The sequence below is a fragment of the Aedes albopictus genome, chromosome 3 (genome assembly GCF_035046485.1).
Source record: "Aedes albopictus strain Foshan chromosome 3, AalbF5, whole genome shotgun sequence".
Lineage (NCBI taxonomy): Eukaryota > Metazoa > Arthropoda > Insecta > Diptera > Culicidae > Aedes > Aedes albopictus.
In genome coordinates, this window is record NC_085138.1 from 285,635,085 (window position 1) to 285,656,642 (window position 21,558).

The 21,558-nt window shown below is 46.2% G+C and overlaps 3 protein-coding genes across 3 annotated transcripts; 1 reads left to right on the top strand and 2 right to left on the bottom strand.

Moving 5' to 3' along the window:
* Window positions 1–1,319: 1,319 nt before the first annotated feature.
* LOC109403280 (IQ and AAA domain-containing protein 1-like) lies at window positions 1,320–13,647 on the top strand. Its single transcript, XM_029857151.2, has 4 exons — window positions 1,320–2,972; window positions 3,030–4,116; window positions 13,203–13,287; window positions 13,363–13,647. The coding sequence occupies exons 1-4, from the start codon at window positions 1,427–1,429 to the stop codon at window positions 13,489–13,491; spliced, it is 2,847 nt and encodes a 948-aa protein (XP_029713011.2). The 5' UTR covers window positions 1,320–1,426; the 3' UTR covers window positions 13,492–13,647.
* LOC109418813 (N-acetyltransferase eco) lies at window positions 13,557–16,807 on the bottom strand. Its single transcript, XM_019693040.3, has 5 exons — window positions 16,617–16,807; window positions 15,227–16,456; window positions 14,768–15,169; window positions 14,062–14,710; window positions 13,557–13,996 (listed from the first exon to the last, which is right to left on the bottom strand). Exons 1-5 carry the CDS (start codon window positions 16,798–16,800, stop codon window positions 13,795–13,797), a joined length of 2,667 nt encoding a protein of 888 aa, XP_019548585.3. The 5' UTR covers window positions 16,801–16,807; the 3' UTR covers window positions 13,557–13,794.
* A 49-nt stretch (window positions 16,808–16,856) lies between these two features.
* Window positions 16,857–17,734, bottom strand: LOC109418814 (BLOC-1-related complex subunit 7). Its single transcript, XM_019693041.3, has 2 exons — window positions 17,581–17,734; window positions 16,857–17,519 (listed from the first exon to the last, which is right to left on the bottom strand). Exon 2 carries the CDS (start codon window positions 17,487–17,489, stop codon window positions 17,172–17,174), a length of 318 nt encoding a protein of 105 aa, XP_019548586.1. The 5' UTR covers window positions 17,490–17,519; window positions 17,581–17,734; the 3' UTR covers window positions 16,857–17,171.
* Window positions 17,735–21,558: the final 3,824 nt, after the last annotated feature.

The window sequence follows — 21,558 nt, forward strand, 5'->3', positions numbered from 1 at the left end:
CCATGGTTCTGCAGATAATGTTCATGTTTTGACAGCAAAATTTTGAGGTTAGGTTACAAAATAAAACCGATCATGTTGGTCCGAGCAAGTATGACCATATTGCCCCGTAGAGACTAGTTTCGGAAAATTCATGTTTTATTGTAATTTCAGTTTCGAAAAAAATGCAGACTTGTTCACAAACTGCTCAGTAATAGTAGGAGTATAAACTGTAATGGAATATTTACCTGGGTAGTAGGGAGTTATCTGTTAAAAGCTTATTTTGGAGTATTAAATCTTATAACATTTTTGCGTTCGTAGCAAAAAATTACATTTTCATTAATATTTGCATTTCAGAATCGAATTTCGGTACGATTTTTACAGTGAGACATGATTGAAGCACTCTATAAAAGATCCTAAGGCTTTGAACAGAACAAAACTTGATAATATGGCCAAATTCAGGGTGGCTCATATTGCCCCGTATGGTCATATTGCCCCTACTACCCCTAGTCATTTAAATTGATTGAAATACACAAGAAATTACAGTTGGCGAGTGAGCGGCAGAGTATTACAGGGGACTCAGCTATACTTGTGACGGGTGGTGTAGCTATGTGATTTAGTTAAAACTATGTATCTGTTAAGTTTTTATAATCAACTTGTTGTGATAAACATATACCAAACGAGACAATTATGGTCCACTACAAACACTTCTCACCCATTCACCCATTCGTATAACCCCCAATTAACGATCGTTTGTTAAATGGACATGTGCAGTGCATAGGTAGGCGCATAACGATACTTGAATTCCAAGTGTATATCTATAAGAAAGAGATCCGCTCCACTCACTCGTGAATGCTTTATCATATAATTGAACTGTATATTTGTTATGCAGTTTTTGTTTCACGTGCTCTTTTGCAAAGAAAATTTAATGTAATATCACTTAAAGTCCCAAATGGCAAAATGATTGTTGAACCATGTCCAATCATTGAGGACATAATTAACAAAGTTATTGATATTTTGATGATTTTGTTTGTGTAAATAAATGGCTATTGAATAGTAGGCTGGATTTATTTGTTGTTTTTTTTTTTATCGGCGACGTACGTAGGCAAGGAAGTCACTTTAAGTTGATTTACTTTTTAAGGCAGACATATTTATAGGCAGAGACTATAAATCATAAATGGAGAAATAATTTAATTTTTAATATTGATATCAACTGACATCAAATGAGTAACACGACCGAAACAACAACAAACTGCTTCTCAGCTATCTGATCGCAGCAAACGGATGTCGTTTTGGACCATTCAGCGACTATTTTTTTTATTCGACAGCAAATTGGTCTCAAATTGGCTGATTACGTGTCGCATCCTAACCTAGATTATGAACGATCAAATGTGGTAATCCAAGTTGGCTTTCGATCGTTCAACGGATCCGTCATCTCAACCGTAGCACGATGACCCAAAAGACGATTGCCAAATTTTGGATTGCCACCCAAGCCGAGCTTCAGGATGTCCTTCTCCACGAGCATCTGGTTCAACGATTCGAGCCAACGAAAGACAAACAGATCGTCCACGAAATTGTGTCCGAGCTATACTGTCGATATGTTCCCCTGTGTCGGATGCTCGATCGATGCTATGATCAAACGCTCCAGGTTCAGAAGCGAGAGGTCATTCAAGGGCTGGCGCAAGCGGCCAACCAACGGATGCTGGAGCTTCAACAGAAGGTCAAGCAGATGGAACTCAGTGAATTCACCTACATAGATGGGGCCCTACGAGAACTGCACCTTATACCAGAAGACGTCCAACCTATGCGACCATGTTACTTCCCATTAGAACGATCTGCAGAACATGGTGGCCTAATCGCTGCCTCCAGCAAAATTCTGCAGCCGTTGACAAGCAGCTCGAGCGAGGAACTCAGCAGCAGCTCCGAAAGTGAGGAGGAACCTCCACCTGACCCACGGCGTCCCATTGTTCGACGCGACCGCGTCAAAGAAAAACGAATCGCTGCCCTGAATCTGATCCTCGCCCATGAAAAGGCACGGCGGGCTCGTATCATGCAGCTGAACTTTCGACTGCACCCTAAACTGTTCTATCCCAAGCCGAGGGAGGACGCTATTCAGGACTTTCCGTACGAATTCTACCACAAACCAGACCAGTTCATGTTGATACCGGTGAAGCGAACTGTCTACAATTGGGATTACTACGTCAAAAAGAAGGACGTTGTGGCGTTTCCATACTACAAACCTCCCGGATGGGTTGAACAAATAGTAGAGCCGGAACCTGCAAAGGACATTGAAAACCCCCAACCAGTTGTGTCCGAAGTGGAAGAGAAGCCAGAAGAAGAAGAAGAAGACAGCACGGAGGAAAAGATCGAGAAGATGATACGAAATCGATCAGCCAGAAAGATCCAACGATACTGGTGGAAGTATCAGGAAAGAAAGCGACTGTTACGCGAACGTTACAACCGATCCGTCGTTTTGGGAATGATCGATGAAATGGAACGAGGGCCGAATTTGAATGCCAGAATCGAACAAGCTGAAGCAGAACGAAGGAAGCGAAAACCGGAGTTCGACGAAGCATTTCTGAAAGCCGTCGAAGACGAGAAAACGCGAATCCTACAGCAGCGCGGGCCTTGGATCATGGAGGACATTTCCGATCACATCCGAGCGTGGTTCAGGGAGTTTTACGACCGAGCTCATGCCTTCGATCGCTATCCGGAAATTTGGGAAGGCGGAACGATCTTGGTGATCAAAGGGGAAACATTGACGCCGGAAGAGTACATGGAAGTTCAGAGGAAAAAGGCATTGGAAAAACTGAAAAGTGCCGAACAAAAAAAGAAGGAAGCTGAAGCGAGGAAAAAGGCAAAGGAGCTGGAAAAAGAGAAAAAGAAAGAAGCCAAGGAAAAGCTGAAAGAACAAAGACGAGAAGAGAAAGAATTGGAAAAGCGGGAAGGCAAAACCTATGATTTTAAGAAACCGGAGTTTGCTACCAATGCCTACAGTAAGTACTTATTGAAAACAATCTTTCCAGATATATTCTAATCCATGCAATCAACAGTAACAATCGAAGAGTCAATAGCGCGCTATGAAAAGGATTGGTATTTCATCGACGAGTTGGACAGCGAGGAAGAGCTTCCGATAATGGAGTGGATAACGCTGGACAAGTTCGCCGAAGTTCATCAAGAACTGCGCCCTATCGTAGATGAAGTGCTTCGTGGAGAGCGAGAACTTCTCCAGAAGGCCTTGTGCAAAGATAACAAAAAGAAGTACAAACCGGCAAAGCCTAAAAAGGAAAAGAGGAAACGAAAAGGAAAGAAAGGCAAGAAAAAGAAAGAAGCTCCCGATTTGACTGCTGATCGGACGATTGATTCACTGTACGAAGAGCTCATAGAGAAGAACGTGATCCGAACGTACAAGAAAAGAAGAATTGATGATTTCATCGGTGATTACAATTATGCAGCGTATGAGAAAAGAAATTTCCTACTGGAAGATCCGCCGGCTGCAATGGGCGAGGTGCGGGACATCATCAAAACGTGGCTTTTTGGAATGGGCTCATTGGGTCTTCCAAAGCCAAAATCTTTTTGTCTATTAGGACCGTCAGGATACGGCAAGACGATGTTGGTAGAAGCTGTATGCAACGAAACGGACGCAGTCCTTTTTGATCTTAGCGTAGCGACCGTTGCTCCTATTCCGGTAGCCGAGATACCTCTAATGATGCACATGATCCTCAAAATGGCCCGCATTCTTCAACCTACCGTCATCTGTATCGACGAAGCACACAAACTTTTCTACAAGAAAATCCCTCCTGACGAAAAGTCGCTGGACCCAACCAAGCTTGGAAAAGTACTCTTCAAAAGGCTTATTAAACAAATCAAGAAAGACGAGAAAATCCTTCTAGTGGGAACGTCTAGTCAACCATGGACGGCCAAGGTGGGAAAGTTTAAGAAGTGCTTCGAGAAGTTTCTGTTGATTCCTAAAACGGATTACGGTTCGACGCAACTGCTGTGGAGACATGCCTTGAGCAAGAAGGTTGGCATTGGGAAAGATTTCGACCTATCGCCACTTTCGTTGGTAACGAGGGGATATGCTCCGGCGCAGATACTCGGTTGCGTGAATCAGACTCTGGGGCTTAGAAGGAGAATGAGGTAAGTGGCAGATAGTGGGGCTACGGGTTTCGTATTGCATCGGGTTACCGCCCGCCCTGCGTTCTTCTCCGTCAAGTTCACTTCGCACTACTCGAACCATTCGTTCCTGCTTTTACTGTACTCCAGCAATCCCCTAGAATGGCCACATTGAACTTACTCTCGTCCGGCTATGGTATCTCAAGATTCTGATAGTATATCCAGTATCCAGTTGCTTCAATCGCTCTAGGTCGAATGCCTTACCATGGCGATTGCTTCCGGGAGGGTTATTAGAGTCCACATGTTGTTGTTCATTAGCACTTGGTATTCATTACGCATTGCTACCTTCTACCGTTCGGAGTTGTCTCGCACCAGTAGTGAATCCCGTTGGTCCAAACACCAGTTTTAAATGGGCATCAATCCAAAAGTAGCCAGCACGACATAGAATGCGTTGTCCGTCGAGCTACAGCAATCCTACGCTATACGACCGTACCTTACCTTACCAGTCAGACTAAAGCCTGAGTGTCCTCTGTTGTACGTAGAAGTCATCTCCATTCTACTCGGTCAATGGCTGTGAGTCTCCAGTTCCGCATTCTGCGAAGGGTCCGCAAATCGTCCTCCACTTGATCGACCCACCTTGCTCGCTGCGCACCACGTTTTCTTATGCCTGTCGAATGGCTCTCGAGAACCATTTTAATCGGGTTGCTATCCGATATCCCCTGCTGAAGTAACTCGCCTACTGTAGCCTCCCGATTTTGGCGGTATAGACGATAGTTAGTGTGAATACCGGGCAACTCACTGGAACAATCCGTTCCCAGCCATCTTAGCAAACTGCAGTAGAATCACTTGGCATAATACGGAACCTCGCGGTGATGGCGACTTGCTCCGCCAACAGTCCACTCGTCAATGAGGCAGCATCACACTGACGACGACCCCGTCATGGTGCTGGCTGTCACTGATGCTTGCTAGGGGAAATACACGCATGGAGAATGCTACTCAGCTTTGTTCATACCCCACAGTTAGTTCTCTCAACAGCTGATGCAGCTCGTGGTTCATTCGCCTTCTCCAAATTCCGCCTTCCATCTGCACTCCGCCGTAGACGGTACGCAACACCTTCCGTTTGAAAACTCCAAGGGCGCGTTGGTCCTCTGCACGTAGTGTCCATGTCTCGTGCTTATAGAGGTCTACCGGTCTAATCAGCGTTTTGTACATAGTCAATTTCGTGTGACGGTGAACTATGTTCGATCGTAGAGTTCTGCGGAGTCCAAAGTAAGCTCGATTTCCTGCCACAATCAATGCGTCTCTAATTTTCTCTGCTGCTGTCGTTATCGGCGGTCACCACTGAGCCCAAGTACACATTCTTCAACCGCATCGGTTCCATTACCATCGATAGAAATTCGGGATGGCGAGCGCGGTAATTCCTACCCAAAGCCCCTGGGCCATAATGTACTTAGTCTTCGCCACATTAATGACTAATCCGATGCTCCTGGCTTCACTCTTTAGTCAGATGTCCGTTTCCGCCATCGTCTCAAATTTACGAGTAATAATATCAATATCATCAGCGAAACCAAGCAGCTGAACGTGAACATCTTTCCACTCGTGTTTATCCCCGCTCTTCTTATTACACCTTCTAAGGCGATGTTAAACAGCAGGTATGAAAGACCATCACCTTACCGTAACCCTCTGCGATATTCGAAGGGACTCGAGATTGTCTACGTGATACTCGATCTACGCACATCACTCGATCCATCGTCGCCTTGATCAACCGTATCAGTTTATCCGGGAATCCGTGTTCGTGCATAATCTGCCATAGCTGGTCTCGATCGATTGTATAATACGCCGATTTGGAACCGATGAACAAGTCTGCCGTTCAATTTGAATAGGTTGTATGTTTGCTGTGATTCTTATGCTGATAGGACCTATTCGAAACGAATGCCAGAAGTGATGTGTGGGCACCAACCCACTGACAGGCAATGTTGTCAACATCTCTTTTGTTAAAACGGGCCCAAAATATGCTGATCAAACGAAATTGGGCCCCTAATGTCACTACTGTCACTCCATGCTATAGGTATAGGCGTGTCAATGGCGTGGTGGGCACGCTATATTCGCGGAATTCCTGCAACATCTGACGGAAGGCGAATATCTGGTCCGTTGTAGCGCGTTCGCCCATGAATCCAGCCTGATATTGCCCCACGAACTCTTTTGCAATCGGTGATAGACGACGGCATGAAATTTGAGAGAGTATCTTGTATCGATTTGTATCGATTTGATTTTCTGCTTGATGGTCGGGTGATCTCCAGGTGGCTTTGTGAATATCTTTGCGAGGGAAGAAGGTGCTTCGAACCTCTTCGAGTTTGAACTATCATACCACGGGAGTTTACGCATCGCTGCCCGTTATCATTCGATATAGCGTGCAAGCTGTTTCGCCCGATTACCGGCTGTACATTTCCTCCCTTCCTACCTGCGTTCATGTCGCCGACAAGGATTTTCACGTCACGCGACGAGCAACCATCGTATGTTTGCTCTAACTACTCGTAGAACGCTTCTTTCTTGTCATCAGGTCTCCCTTCGTATGGGCAGTGCACGTTAATGATGCTGTAGTTAAAGAAAAGGCCCTTAACTCTCAACATGCACATCCTTGCGTTGATCACACGTTATCGCATCTTGCCCAACACTATAAATACTGTTCATAGGTGGTGCCACAGCTTTGGTAGAAGGTAGCCGCTCGATGCCCTCTTCTCCACACTCTCTGTCCAGTCCAACAAAGTTCCTGCTACGTCGATGTCGATGTTGCGGGGATGTAATTCGTCGTAGATTATCCTGTCGCATCATGCGAAACCAAGTGATTAGCAATTCCATGTTTCAAGTTTCCAATTGTAGTCCATATTTTGTCGCGTGGGTCTTTGCCGATTGTATCGAGTCGGATTTTCTCCTATGTTATACGTGATAGGGATTTTCACGGGTGGCTTATTTGGGCATACACCAACGCTAGGACGACCACGCTGATGGAGCTACCGCCTTGGGTCTAGCTGGGCGTGAAGCAGCATTCTTTACTCAGCCGCTGGATGCCAGAGCAGACGCTGTTTGAGCCGTACCTCCTTGGCGAACAGACGCTCGGGTCGTACATCCTCAATCTAGCTGAAGGACAACAGTGCCCAAGCTGCACTACCAGCTAAGCACACAACTTTAAGCTGGCGGATTGAATCAAGGAAGTGGATCTTTAACAGTTCGCTAAATGTATCGCTAGGCTCTACAGTAAGCGAACCGTCCGTCTATCGGAGATTATCCACACTATTGGAGTGGTTTCTTTTCAAAGAGTTTTGTGAAGACTGGCCGCAACGGGTGTATTCTCTATGCTTTCACACATTTGAATCCACGTTTGGTTGGCTGTCTATATTTTTTTGTTTTAGTTCGTCTGAGCCTTTTTAAAGGCTCCAATCCTAAATTCGTAAGAATTTTCTTCCACTATGGAACATTCTGCTCGAGCTAGTTGAATTAGTTGGACAGCTGTATTGGCAGGCGTTACAGATTGTGTTTTAATGGATTTGGACGCATCTTCCGATTGTATTATGGACTTGATGTAAGTTTCTATGATGCACTCTTCAGATTGTGGGATAGCTGAGTAGGTTTCTTAATCAGTGGCATGTTACAAATGAAGTTTTAAAAAGTGGAGTTACAAATTGTTACATCCTGGAGTTCTGGGTGGCCGAGACACATGGTAGTGTAATGATTGTTGGTGGGGGCGATATTTTACACCCGCCGCCAATGGATGTTCGGGCTGACGTCGCCGCCAAATACGAGCGACCGAGAGATAGCAAAGCACAAAACAAATACAGTCATGATATTGTAATCATTCCACAACCAACCGTTTCCCAATAAAGTCGTTCATTGAAGTTGTTCCGCTTTTCTTTCTGCTGTCGCGCGTCCCCAGTCGGTTGTCTCCCGTCGTCGGACATTCCGCTGTGCACCTGTTTCCGCCGGTTTGCCAACAGGTTATGGGCCCAGGCTGCGCAGAAGAAAAGTAAGTTTTTGTGTTCGCGAAAACGATCGTGGAATCTTCCCGCCGGGTGAAAAGTTTTGCGCTTTGTCGTTGGCGTTGGTTCTGTTTTCGGCGCGTGTGTTGGTGTGGCTGTATCGATCCCCGTTCAGAGCTCGGAGCTGTGAGAGCGGAAGAGTTGGCTGACTGAAAGCTGAAAAGCAGTGCAGTGTGTTGGGATCAATGAAATTACATCTGGCAACACGGTTGCAACAGTGGCGACGAGAAAGTGGGTCCTTAGGACCCCGGAAACAAATCCACGCGCGGGGAAAACGACAAAATGAAGTTTTTCCCACGAATGCATCATCAAATCATCCAGTAGTCACACGAGAACTAATCAAGTCATGTTCTCTGGATCCACGTCAAGGCTTCCACACAGCTACGCTATTCGGAACTGTATCATGGGAAGCACTCAGCATCCGTGATGTATGCATCACCATCAAGCAACATCATACGGTATGTAAGCAGCTTTCGTAACGTTCCGGACCTACGCTACACGTTCCATCAGTCATCCATGTCACGGCTTCATCAACATGGACACCCGAAACGCCGCAGGACCAGGAGCACTCAGCATCCGTGACCATCAAGCATCATCACCAACGACATGCAAGCAGCTACCATCCAGCGTTTGGAACATTTCCATGTGCATGCATCCATCATCGTCTTCAAATCAACAAGGCAACCACAAGGATGCAAGTTTACAACAACCATCATCACGACCCATCTTAGGAATCACGACGCTCTTCAGTGGAAGACCGACCGATGATTCATTACCGCCAAACATATCAAGGGGGAGATGTTGGGATCAATGAAATTACATCTGGCAACACGGTCCCGCATCGAAGTTGCACATCGTTTTAGCAGTGGGCTCACCGATGACAACTAGGTTGTCATCGTGATGATGTTTCACACACTCACACGAAAGCATCATCTGTCATCGCCCGCTCTGCAAGATGGCCACTTGCAGTCCATGTAAATAGTTCGTGTCGTGATATTGTGTACAGTTTTAATTTGTAAATATGCATGTTTTCAATAAATAAGTTTTAATTTGTTTTGTGTAATTCGTATGTATCATGTCCAAATGTACGGTTGCAACACAGTGAGAAAGAAGAACTTGATCGGCAGAAAACTCCGCCGCCGGGAACTTGATTGGCTCGGTGTGCAGTTTTGTTCGGTGCGTGATTGTTTTTCTCTGGTGGCTGCTGCGAAAGTAGACTCCGGATGTGAGGACGTTTGTTTTGAAAGCATCCAAGACTAAAGTGTCTCGAGTATACCAAAGTGGAGAATCCTTGTCGTTTTGACAGGTCTCTTGCTCGATTGGAACTATGGGGATGACACTAGATCGACTGTTCCAATTTTGACGTTTCTCCTCTTTGTTTTATCCAGGCTCGTTATCCAAGACGATTTCGTTGTGCTAGTAGTAGTGCAGCAGGACTGAGACACTGATTGTAGTAGATTGTAGTGAGACGTGAAGAGTGAGAAGTTGTTTTGGATCAACAGTGCTGGTCAGAAGTTTGTTTACGGTACAGGACGAAGCAAAAATGGCTGAGAAAATTTCGTTCCCGCTCCTCAACAACGGCAATTATTCCACTTGGAAAGTGCGGATGGAGATGTTGTTGACTCGCGACGACTATTGGTTTGCGGTGGAGGACCCGAAACCCGAACCGGTAACCTCGGATTGGAGGAAGGCGAATCAGAAAGCGTTGGCCACGATCGTGTTATTTCTGGAGGATAGCCAGATGAATCTGGTGAAGGGCGTCACGACGGCGCGTGATGCATGGACCAAGCTGAAATCGTACCATGAGAAGGCAAGTATGACATCCCGTGTGTCGCTCTTAAAGCGCATTTGCAGTCTTAACCTGGTCGAAGGACGTGCAGAGGGACCAGACATGGAAAGACATCTTTACGAACTGGATGAACTCTTCGACCGCCTGCAGTGTGCGGGACAAGTGCTGGAACCGTCGTTGAAGATCGCCATGGTTCTCCGGAGTCTCCCAGATTCCTACGACGTTTTGGTGACTGCGCTGGAGAGTCGGAAGGATGAAGATCTAACGATGGAGATCGTCAAGCAGAAGCTGCTCGATGAATGGCAGCGCAGAACGGAGCGGTCGGTAAGTTCCTCCTTCGGTACAGGCGAAAGCGCATTGAAATCGGTAGCAAAGCGACAGGAGGAGAAAGTTTGCTTCCACTGTCGGAAGCCGGGACATTTCCGGCGAAATTGTCGTCTGTTCTTGAAGCAGCGAGGCGACGACGATGAAGGTACCGCGGAGGCCAAACAAGCAACGGAAAAGGGAAGAAGCGTCTGTTTTGCAGTCAGGAAGAATCGGCAGAAGGGTCATTGGATCATTGACAGCGGCTGTTCAGGTCACATGACCAATGACAAGGAATTCTTCAACAAACTGGAAAAGGCGGACGTCGACGTAGTACTGGCTGATGGTTCCGTTGTGAAGGCTGCTGGTGTCGGTGAAGGATCAATCCAGTGTATTGATGGAGCCGGGAATCCGAAGAAGATTTTTGTCAAGAATGTGTTGTTTATACCGAGCTTGTACAGCGGACTGCTTTCCGTTCGCACACTGCTGCAGAAAGGATTCAAGGTGGAGTTCGGAGCATCAAGTTGCAGCATCATCGGTCAAGCAGGAGGTGTAGTGGCTCTTGGAGAACTACGCGAGAATCTGTTCGAGCTGAAGATGGGAAGAGGATTGCCGAAGAACGAAGCCAAGTGTTTGCCAAGCTGCAGTTTTGTCAGGAGCGAGAAGCCGAAGAAGATGAACGTCAAGCAACAGGATTCTGGATCCGGAGATCGAAGTCAGGAGGAGCTGAAGGTGCCGCAAGAAAGTGAGGAGTTCCAAGATTGTGAAGATGAAGATTTCGAATACTGGATGAAGGTCATCGATTGTCGCAGGAACGGATTACTGAACAACCAAGTTGAGATGGGGAAGATGCGCGTGAGCGATGCGTCGGCCACCCAGATCGAGTCTTCGCAGTATCCATGATGAGGCAGCGAGTTCCGAAGGAAGTAAGGTAGGATCGGCAGGATGAAAAGATCGAGGAGGAGTGTTGGTGGGGGCGATATTTTACACCCGCCGCCAATGGATGTTCGGGCTGACGTCGCCGCCAAATACGAGAGACCGAGAGATAGCAAAGCACAAAGCAAATACAGTCATGATATTGTAATCATTCCACAACCAACCGTTTCCCAATAAAGTCGTTCATTGAAGTTGTTCCGCTTTTCTTTCTGCTGTCGCGCGTCCCCAGTCGGTTGTCTCCCGTCGTCGGACATTCCGCTGTGCACCTGTTTCCGCCGGTTTGCCAACAATGATAACTCCAGGTGTAAACGTAACTTTATTTACATAAAAGATTACTTTACATTGACACGACACGTTAACACAATGACGGTTACAGAACTATAGAGAGTTGAGTGATTGTTCAGTGGTTCTCAACACAAATGTCAATGTTCTTAGAAAGAAGAATAAAGAAGATATAACAGTCACTCACCTGTGGTGTTTATGTTAGTACTTCCCCATGCAATGCAGGATGCGATGTGATGTGCATTTTCGTTGCATTCTAATACGATGGAGATGTTGTGTTGATGGCTGTAAGCTACAAGCGCTGCTATCTCTGGAGGGGATGTTTCGCCTACATCGCCTGGGAAGTATGCCGAGACCACCAAGATCTCTCTACTCCATCCAGCGGAAGGTACCTCCATCCTGATCGCTACTATGTCCCATTTTTCTGAAATTAGAAAGTATTCCCAGTTGTTATAAAATAAAATAACCAACTTACACAGCACTCGTGGAATACCTTGTATTTTGGATTTGTTGACCCACGGCTCTTGAATGAGATCCACGATTAAGTTCTCTTCAGTGAACCTCGGAAGTGGGAGCCATTTTTTAGGTTGCCGCTTTTTTCCGAACGACAACTGTCCAATTTTTGATATTGCGGATCATCAGGACGTCGTTTAGAGTTACCGTTTGGATCGTTTCTCTTCCCTGTGGCGACCTGACCCGCCAGTTTCGCCTCTATGGACAAAATGTTGGCCCGAACTGGATGCATCCACGGATTGTTCTTGTGTTGGCCTTTCTGTTGGCTTAACAGTAGCGACAGTTGGCTGATCTGTTATCTTTCTTCCTTGGATTTCATCAAATCGGTAGTTGTGGGCCGTTGAGGATGCATTTAGACTTCTTCAAGTTTTCGACATCAATGTCTTTCAGAATGGATCGTTTCACAATAGGTACGCCAATTAGTTGTTGTAATGTCATTTTGGCTTTTAGAGCCTTTATGCGGTCGTCGTCAAAGCTGAAACTTTGCGGGAAGAATGCTCGGATCGTGTCTGGGCGCCGTTTCGTCCATTGCCATTAGCTATGCACTTTCCCAGGGTTTCATGGATGGGGATGTTCTCTTTAACCACTCAACGGTCTCTTGATCCTTATAGATTAGAACCATGTAACCGGACTTTCAGATAAAGTTGTTGAATATGGGTTTTATCGTCTCGTTTAACTGTTGAACTACTCTGAGCAGAAGTGGTTCTTGTAGAAGGTCTCGCTGAGCTGTAATGAATCGGACGGTGGGAATGTCTTTAGGTATTATTCTGACCTTCACGCATTTGGCTATATCACTGCACTGTCTTTTTCCTGGGTGGATGCTGTTGTTCAGAAACGTTTTCCTGAGGCGTACGGTTAGAGGACAGTTCGGTGCGCTCTCTGTTGCGGATTTGTCAAGATCATTCCTTGAGCGTTTAGAAGTAGACTATGCGCTCTCCTTATTCAGGATTATGGGTAAAGCCTCATTTCGTTCTTTTCCCTTCTCCCGAAGAGTTCCAAGCTGCTTCCTCTGTGAGCGTGTGAGTGTAGAGGTTTTCTTGCTTGGAGCACCTTTATCTTCCGCGGAACCCCTTTTTATTGTCTTCGGATGCTTTGCTACTTGCAAAAGATTTTTGAGTGTTGATGATGATTCACATCACCCTCGTTATCTTTCATGTCCATCAAGTTGGAGTCGGTTGATGAGGGATACCTATTGTAGATCTGGACCCGTAGCTTTTTAGAAACGTAACACTATTGTTTTCCTGTGTTTTCAGATTGGCACGTGTACCCCTAACGGCCCATGAACTATTGGAACATTTCCTTACGAAAAATCCACCCGAGTATCCTATCACCGATAAGGTAAGCTCTAGCTCATATTTTGATTTAGGCATTTCCCTGACCAGAATCTCCGAATCTTATGGCTTTTATTTGTAGGAATACCTGAAATTCATTAAATTCTACAAGAAAGCGGACAAACTTGCCAAACAAAGGGCCAAGATGCTGAAAATTCGAGAAGCAGAGATCGCGAAACAGAAAGCCAAAGAAGCGAAGAAGAAAAAGTAGAATAATCGCAGTTTTCTTTGGATTGGTGATACATCTGTCGGAACTAGTTGGAGATCTAACAAGGATTGTAAAAAGTAACGATAAATTTATTTTTGTACATTTGTTCATCAATGTATGGCTTTCTAAAAAAAAATAGAGCGAAACATTTTGGGAATAGTTTCTGAGGGAAATGCAGAAATTCGTTGTTGGTCATGAGCATGCTTATAAACAAATAAAAGAGAGATAAAAATAGATTAACACAGATAGGTACGTATAGAACAGCGCAAAAGTTTTGCACAGAGATAAAAACCAGATGCCCCATCATCACATGTAAATGAGAAAATCCTTTCGCCCTGTGACGGTCTCCGCAAGTCGTTTCCCGGCCTCGGTCGGGGCACTGAAGGCAATCTCGTCGTAACTCAGCTGGTAACCGAACACAAAGTGCGACCGCAGCACGGTAAGCAAGGTTTGGGCAATTCCGTGCCCTCGGAAACTGGGCGAAACCCATATTCGGGAGATACCGCACCTGTGGAGGCAAAACGTTCAATTTCATGTTTTTTCCATTTCTTAAGACTGATATATTTAGCTTACTTCACTGGATAGGTCTCCATCGTACAGCAATCAAGCGGCCCTTCGAGACCTTCGATCGTAAGCAAACGGTTAGCGTGCTGCAGTGGTTGCGCGACACAAATCCCTAGTATCGTGCCCCTTGCAACGGCCAGGTAAACGACCGAACCCAACACCAGCTGGCAAGGTTCTACGTAGCCAAGCTCCCGATCGACCACCGCCAGCACTTCCTGCACCTTGTGCAGCTTGTTCTGGTTGGCAGTCATCCCAACAGCCAACACTCGCCCGCTTACGTCCCATTCCGGAACGTGAGCTATCACCGCCTCGCTGCCCCACCCAGGAAACCGAAGAATGTGCAAAGAGTTGTGATAGTTCTCGTGAATCAGCTCCTCTTCCGGCTCGTGGACACTGTAAAGCAGACCACACTCCGGGCACTGCAGGGCACCATATGCCTTCTGTCCGGCATCGATCTGGTACTGATTGGAACCAGCACCCCTAAAGGAGATACGTAGTCGCTTGGGTTTCCTGCGAACGGCATCGAAAAGACCGTGACAAGTGTCCTGCTCGGATTGAGATTGCGCTGCAACCATTCGTTGGTGGTCTTTGTAGAAGATCGGAAAAAGTTTATCGGACTCCACCTGGGACTGGGCGCCGCCTGTCAATTGATTCGACACTGGAAAAATTTGAAACGAAAATTAATCGACCTTAGGTTAAAAATAACAATCATTACCGTTAACAGCTCGAGAAATGCTCATAGACGAAGTCATCGTTCGTATTTGCGTCGTGGGAGATTCCTGATAGTCCGGCTGAATGCAGTTTCCGTCGCGTGTGCTACTGCATGAACTTTCCCCGGAAGTTCCAACGTCATTCATCAGAGGCGACAGCCGATCGACGTAGATAACATTCGATTGCATCGGAATCGGCTCGTCGTTGCTGATTTCGCTTTGTATCGCATCGATGAACTCAACCTGTACCGTGGGGGGTGCTATGGGTTGCGGTTCCGGTTTTGAGTAGGTTTTCAAAGGGGTAGATTGTTTGACAGGGATATGTTCCGCATCCTGTTCGCCCTGGGAACCGACAAGCTTGCTGATGAGAAAGTCAACTTCCAGTTGTTCGGAAGCGAGATCGATTTCTGAAATAAAAATAATGGTGATTTGCTTCAACACTACAATACGTGAACCAAACTTACCATCCTCAAACATCGACGGGTGCTTCCGCTTTCTCGGTTTGTCGCTTTTCAGTGCCAGCTTGACTCCCTTGCGCACCGTGGCTGTCACGTTGTTGACCACTTTGTACTCCCGCTTGATTCTCCGGTTTGAACTGGATTTGAAGAATTTTCTCCCTCCTCCACCGCCATCCGATTTGGCATCGTCACCCCCATCGTCATTTTCAACATCTGTTCCTTGGTCTTCGCTGTCGTCATCATCGTACAGTTCGCCGGTCAGATCCGTCATAGACTTGGAGAACGATAGAGGTCGAGCCTGCTCAATCGGGTTCTTCCGGCTATCGCTCAGGATCTTCTTGATCCGTTCGATTTGCGCCTTGAGGGGTTTGGGGTTCTGCGGACTCGTTGGAGCCGATTTGCACAGAACCGACGGAAATTTAACCGGGGTGTTCGCCGTTGGAAGCGACTTGTTGAACAGTGAAGCCGTCGATTCCAGGATTTGACTCGTGGAAAGTTTTTTGACCGTTGCTTTGGCCGCTTTTGTCTTGGCGGAATACCTCTTGATTTTATGAAAAACTCCCCGATTGATGCCTCCCAAACGGATAGAGTTGTCTCGCTTTTTGGACCTTGAACGCGGTTTCCGAGAGTGGCTCGTTGAGCGCCTTTGAGGTGCTCTACCGGATGACACGACCGAATAGGTTGGAGACGGTTTCGTGACCGGTTTTTGAACGACCTCAGTGGTGCTAGAAGAATAGAACGACTTTGTCGAGATAGGTCGAATGTTACTGAACGAAAGGGAAGTTCTTGCTCGACTCTCACCGGTTGATTCCGAGAACGAATTCGATTTGTGCCCCGAGTCACTGGGAGTGAGAACGATTTCCTGGAAACTCGATTTTCGAAACGTCGGTTTAGGTTCCTTCTTTTGACCGGCCCCGTGACTCAGACCTGGTGTCTTCATAATCGCATTTTTCTTGTCCACAATATTCAAATCGGAGTTCATCAGCATGGACAAACTGTTGGAATTATTCTCATCCAACTGGGTTGATTCAGCCACGTTTCTCATCCTTGGAGTGCTGTTGGAAAAAGACAGACGCGTCTCCTCGTCCATCATCTGATTCTCTTTGTCGTGCGAAGCCGGCAGGATCTCGTACCGTTCCGAATGCGTGAAACGTCGTTCAAAATCGGGCGACAGTGAACGGTCGCTTTCTGGCGAAGCGTTGCCCAAAATGTTCCGGAAGGACGTGATGTTGAGATCTGAAAATAGATAATAGACCAATTGAAATCTCATCCTTAACCTAGAATTTAAATAGCAAATGCAGAAGAAAAGGCGCTACGGGTAAGAAGTTACTAATTTTGTCCAGCTAAATTTCTGAAGCTACCCATTGTGCGAAGGAGCAAACAGGATGAAACTCACCTTTCATCGGGCCTCTTTTGGGACTGTTGCTGAACTTGAGTGGACTCATCGGTCCCAGATCCGAATCCTCCTCTGCGTTGCAAACCAAACCACTGGATTGTGCCCCGAACAGGGATTTCTTTCGGTCGGACATTTTCGGCGTCGGAACATGCCGAGACCGAGTCATCATCCGCGGCGTTTCCATTCCGATTCCTCGTCAATTAAACCCCAAACTCAACATGTGTCGAGAGAAACACAATATTTTGGTAGCTTCAACGACAATCACTAGCAATTTATTGCAAAAAAGAAGCAAATTCACGTAAAATAACGTTGGTTTGAACCGAAAACCAGTACCGTAGCAGATTGTAAATAATGAAAAACGAAGCTTTTGGCGGAAATTTTTGACATTCCTTAATGACACCAGCGGTTCCAGTGCTCACCGCATGGAGTCGCCAGCAGCCTCTGCCCTGTTTACCAAAACAAAGATGATCGTCGACAGTCATCACGCGTCATCGTCATCCATCATCAGTAGTATCCTCGCTCACCGTCCGCTCCGTCGTGACCACCGGAGCCGTATCATCTTTCCATGGCATTCACCTGTTCCTCCACGTACTCCAGCTTGTCGGCTGCTTGCTGGATGGCCTCGTACTGGTAGTTCAGATGCTGGAAGATTATCTCCATTTTCTTCAGGTTCTGAATACTGTTGTCGACGGTACTTTCGTGGTAGGCAAAGTTCTTGGCCGCCTGCATGAGAATCTCGTTCGATTTGGAACCACGGACGATTTGGCGCGCCACCGAGGATGCATTGTTCACGTTGACGGCCACCCGTTCCGCCAGGCGACGTTTGGAATCGCTGAAAAGGTTCTTGGCGCTGCTACTGGACGCGGATGCCATCCCCCTGCTGTCTGCTGAATGACGAACGTCCTGTGCGCAATGAAAACTGTGTTGGTACTTCCCCTAGTGGTATAGTGAACGATTTTCTTACCTTTTATGTTAATAAATCCTTATCTTCTGATGAATTGATGGTTTTACAACAATTTTGAAATATTAAACTAAACTTTTAGAAATATTCTTTGAAATTTTTGAATAGAATTCACCGAAATTGCAGCCTTCGTGAGAGAAAACTGACTGACACTGCGTTAATGATTGTTATGAAAAACAAGAGTTGACACGCTAGTTTCCAAGTACCCAAGTAATGGGTTTTTGATATCTCAGTATTTAAACTTAAAGTAGGTAAAATCTTGGGTAAGGGAACGTTCAAAAATTACGTCCGTTTCGAGCTGTCAAAGCAACTGATGCACAAGCAGCAAAATTTGATGCGCTATTTTTTCGCTGTTTTCGGTTGTTTTTTCGCTAAAATTATTACTTTGAGCCACGAAAGTGGATAGTCACGCTTCCAATCGTTCTACTCCGCGGGATAATGTGTCTAGTGCGCTATCCAACATAATTATTCGCCGCGATTACGATAAAACAACGTCGGTAACCTCAATCGCTGGATCTGATGATCGTAATGATGCCAAGCGGCTAAAACGTTCTCACCGTCAACCAACCTCTGCGGAGACTACTTCAATGGATGCTCAATCAAGCCAACCGGCGTTTCCGACGATCGTCACCCAAAATCTGTTCGAGACACTGTCCACTGTTGATCCGGACGGTAATGTAAACAACACGTCGCAACCACCGCAATCGCTTCCCAGCACAACGAAGAAGAGCCGCCGTCCTCCTCCTATCACAATCGTCAACAAGGGCACCAAACACACTCGCGAGTTGTTGAACTTGGCGAATATTCCGCAGACCGGCTATCATCTGAAAGCTGTTAACCCGCATAGAAAAATACTATTCACGGTATCGGTCATATTATAAGAAATTTGTTCGTGGAATGATAATGATACAAGTTAAAATAATTTTATGATTGCATGATTAACAATGAAAATATTATATTATTCAGTACTGTTAGGAGATCATACCACTTATGACAACGATAAACTCAATGATAAATGAATAATTTTGAATCATGAATTCACGTGAATTTACCGGTATTAATACTCTGAAAAGTGAAAGTTAACACGACGAGGAATATTGGTTTCGGTTTCTTAATATTAAAGAACATGATCCACTTGTAAATCAGGCTGGAAAAGTCACACTGTCGTTTTTGACGACTACAAAACAGGAGAAACATTATGATGGAATCGAACCACTATTTCACTCTAGATTTTGTAGCTCCGCGGCACCCAAGTCTATGCATTTGCAATCGCACTGTGGTAGTGATGCAACATACAATGCTGCCCGTGTAAATGCATCGGCCAAATCACAATTGCAGTAACTATTTTGGGGTCTAATTGGTACTGCCTCTGAAGCCGATACGCACTGGCTGAGGACAAAGCTAACTTACCTCGCAATAGCACTCCAAAGTTGTTTCTCCTCCAGCTACCGAGCCTGCTACCTTCTTCAATATCGTTGCTTTTTAGTCACCCGCGAGCACCAAGTTGATATGGTCTCATGGGCACCGCGCGAGGAAAAATGCAACCAGCCACCGATCACCACAGTTCGAGACTACGATGATAAAAAAAAATACTTCGATACCAAAAACATAATTAGAACGGCCGGTTAATGCCACAAAATTGACAGATGGTTCCGCAGGGGTGTGCATTTTTTTTCAAGTCGATAATGCAGAACCATGAAATATTTCAATCGTGTTTTTATTATTCAGTGAATCATAAAGTAAACGATAAAGTGATTATAATGTGAATGATTTGACAAATTTTTTGTTCGCGAAAATGGCCATTTTTGAATGGTAACGATACTTAACAACCCATTCGGTCTATCATTCAAACTCCAAATATGATACACTTTATCACCAATATGATTCTCAGTATCATTGATTTATCATCCATGCTATGATACCGTGAATAATCGGAAAACGATAAATTGTATCATAATCGTATGATACCGTTTTATTCGGGAAGTCCGGCACTCAGCTCAACACGGCGGATGAATGTGTTTTCGACGCTGCTGTCAAGCTGCTACAGGAGTCCAACACGGAATTCTTTTCGTACACGCCATCACACCAACAGCCGGTGCGAATTATTCTTTCTGGTCTCTCGCTGTACGACGTAGCTGAGCTGAAGGAGGAGCTGTTGCTCAACGAAGTGCGTCCGGTGGAAGTGAAAATTTTCTCGCGGAAGAAATCTGGCCCGGAAGAGAGTGTGTTGTATTTGCTCTGTTTCGACAAAGGCTCAGTGAAGCTCGCGGGCCTGCAAAAGGTGAAAACTTTGTTTAGTACGATGGTGACGTGGAGATATTTCACCAAAAAACCGGATGACTCAGTGCAGTGCCATCGCTGTCAACGTTTTGGCCATGGCATGCGTTTTTGTAACATCACTCCTCTCTGTGTCAAATGCGGGGAGAAACATCTCACAGCCAACTGCAAGCTTCCAGTTAAGGCCAACCTTAAAGATGCTTCTAGTACACGCAGCCACATCCGTTGCGCTAACTGCAGCGGTAATCACACAGCCAACTACCGAGGTTGTCCCAGCCGCCTGAGCTACATCAAGCAACTCGAAGAACATCGTCAGCGTGCTTCCAAAAAATTATCGCCGTCCTCCCCTCGCCCTCCCACCACTTCTCCTAGGTATCAATCCAACGAGCGCAGTCGCGCAAATCATCCTAGCGTTGCCGTAGGTCTCTCGTACTCTCAAGTTCTTCAAGGCCCAGCCCAGGCCGGAGCTGAGTCAAGCTCAAATCTGTTCTCCGTCTCTGAGTTTCTCTGTCTGGCAAGAGATCTCTTCCATCGCTTGCAGGGATGCCGCACGAAGGAACAACAATTTTTAGCTCTGTCTGAGCTTATTATCAAATACGTTTACAATGACTAACCATCATTGTCTACGAGTCGTAAATTGGAACGGGAGATCTGTTCACAGCAAGCAATTGGAATTTTTCGATTTCGTTCAACAACGTAACATAGACGTAGCGGTCGTCACCGAAACATGGTTGCGCCCTAATATTTCGTTCCTGCATCCAGATTTCGCCTGTGTTCGACTTGATCGGCCACCAAGTGATGAAGTCGGCAGAGGGGGAGGAGTGTTAATTGCTGTGAGGAAAGGGCTGTCATTCAAGCAGATCAATATTTCGACGAAAACAATCGAAACTACTGGCATCGTCATTTCCACGGGTGTCAACCAAATTTGCATCGTTGCTGCTTACTTCCCCGGTGGACGCCGGTGCTCCGACTGGACCCAATTTCGACGTGACATCCGTACCATGACTAATCATGACGTTCCCTTCTTTATTACCGGAGATCTCAATGCTAGACATCGTTACTGGAACTGTGCCAAAAGCAACAAAGCTGGGAATATTCTGTTCCAGGAAGCCGCGCAAACCGGTTTGAACATCCACTTTCCGGACTCACCTACATTTGTTCCATCTGGACGGGGAAACCCGTCAACATTAGATATCGTGCTTTCCAACAACCTGGTGAATATGTCAAAGCCAATCACGCTGAACGAGCTGTCGTCCGATCATCTTCCAGTTTGCTTCGAAATCAGTCTCTCGGCAATCCCGGAGACAATCACACCCACCGTTCGTTGCTATGTACGTGCAAACTGGCCTGCGTTCCAAAGGGTGGTTAACGCAAGACTTGATCCAATCGATCCTCTGTTCGCCAACATCCAGGATGAAGACGGAGTTAATGCTGCTGTTCGGTGCTTCAAAGAGGTTCTTCTCGATGCAGAGTCCATCGCTGTGCCGACGATCGCCCCCCGACCGTACGAAGTAGCGCGGTTGCCTGATGAAACTAAACTACTCATCCAACTTCGCAACAGGCGTCGGCGGCAGTGGATGAGGACAAGAGACCCTATGCTGCAAAACATTGTTCTGGCACTCAACGATCGAATCCGCACGGACTGCGCAAATGCTCGGTTTAGCAAGTTCGCCGATACCCTTGTGTCAATGGAACGCGGAGACA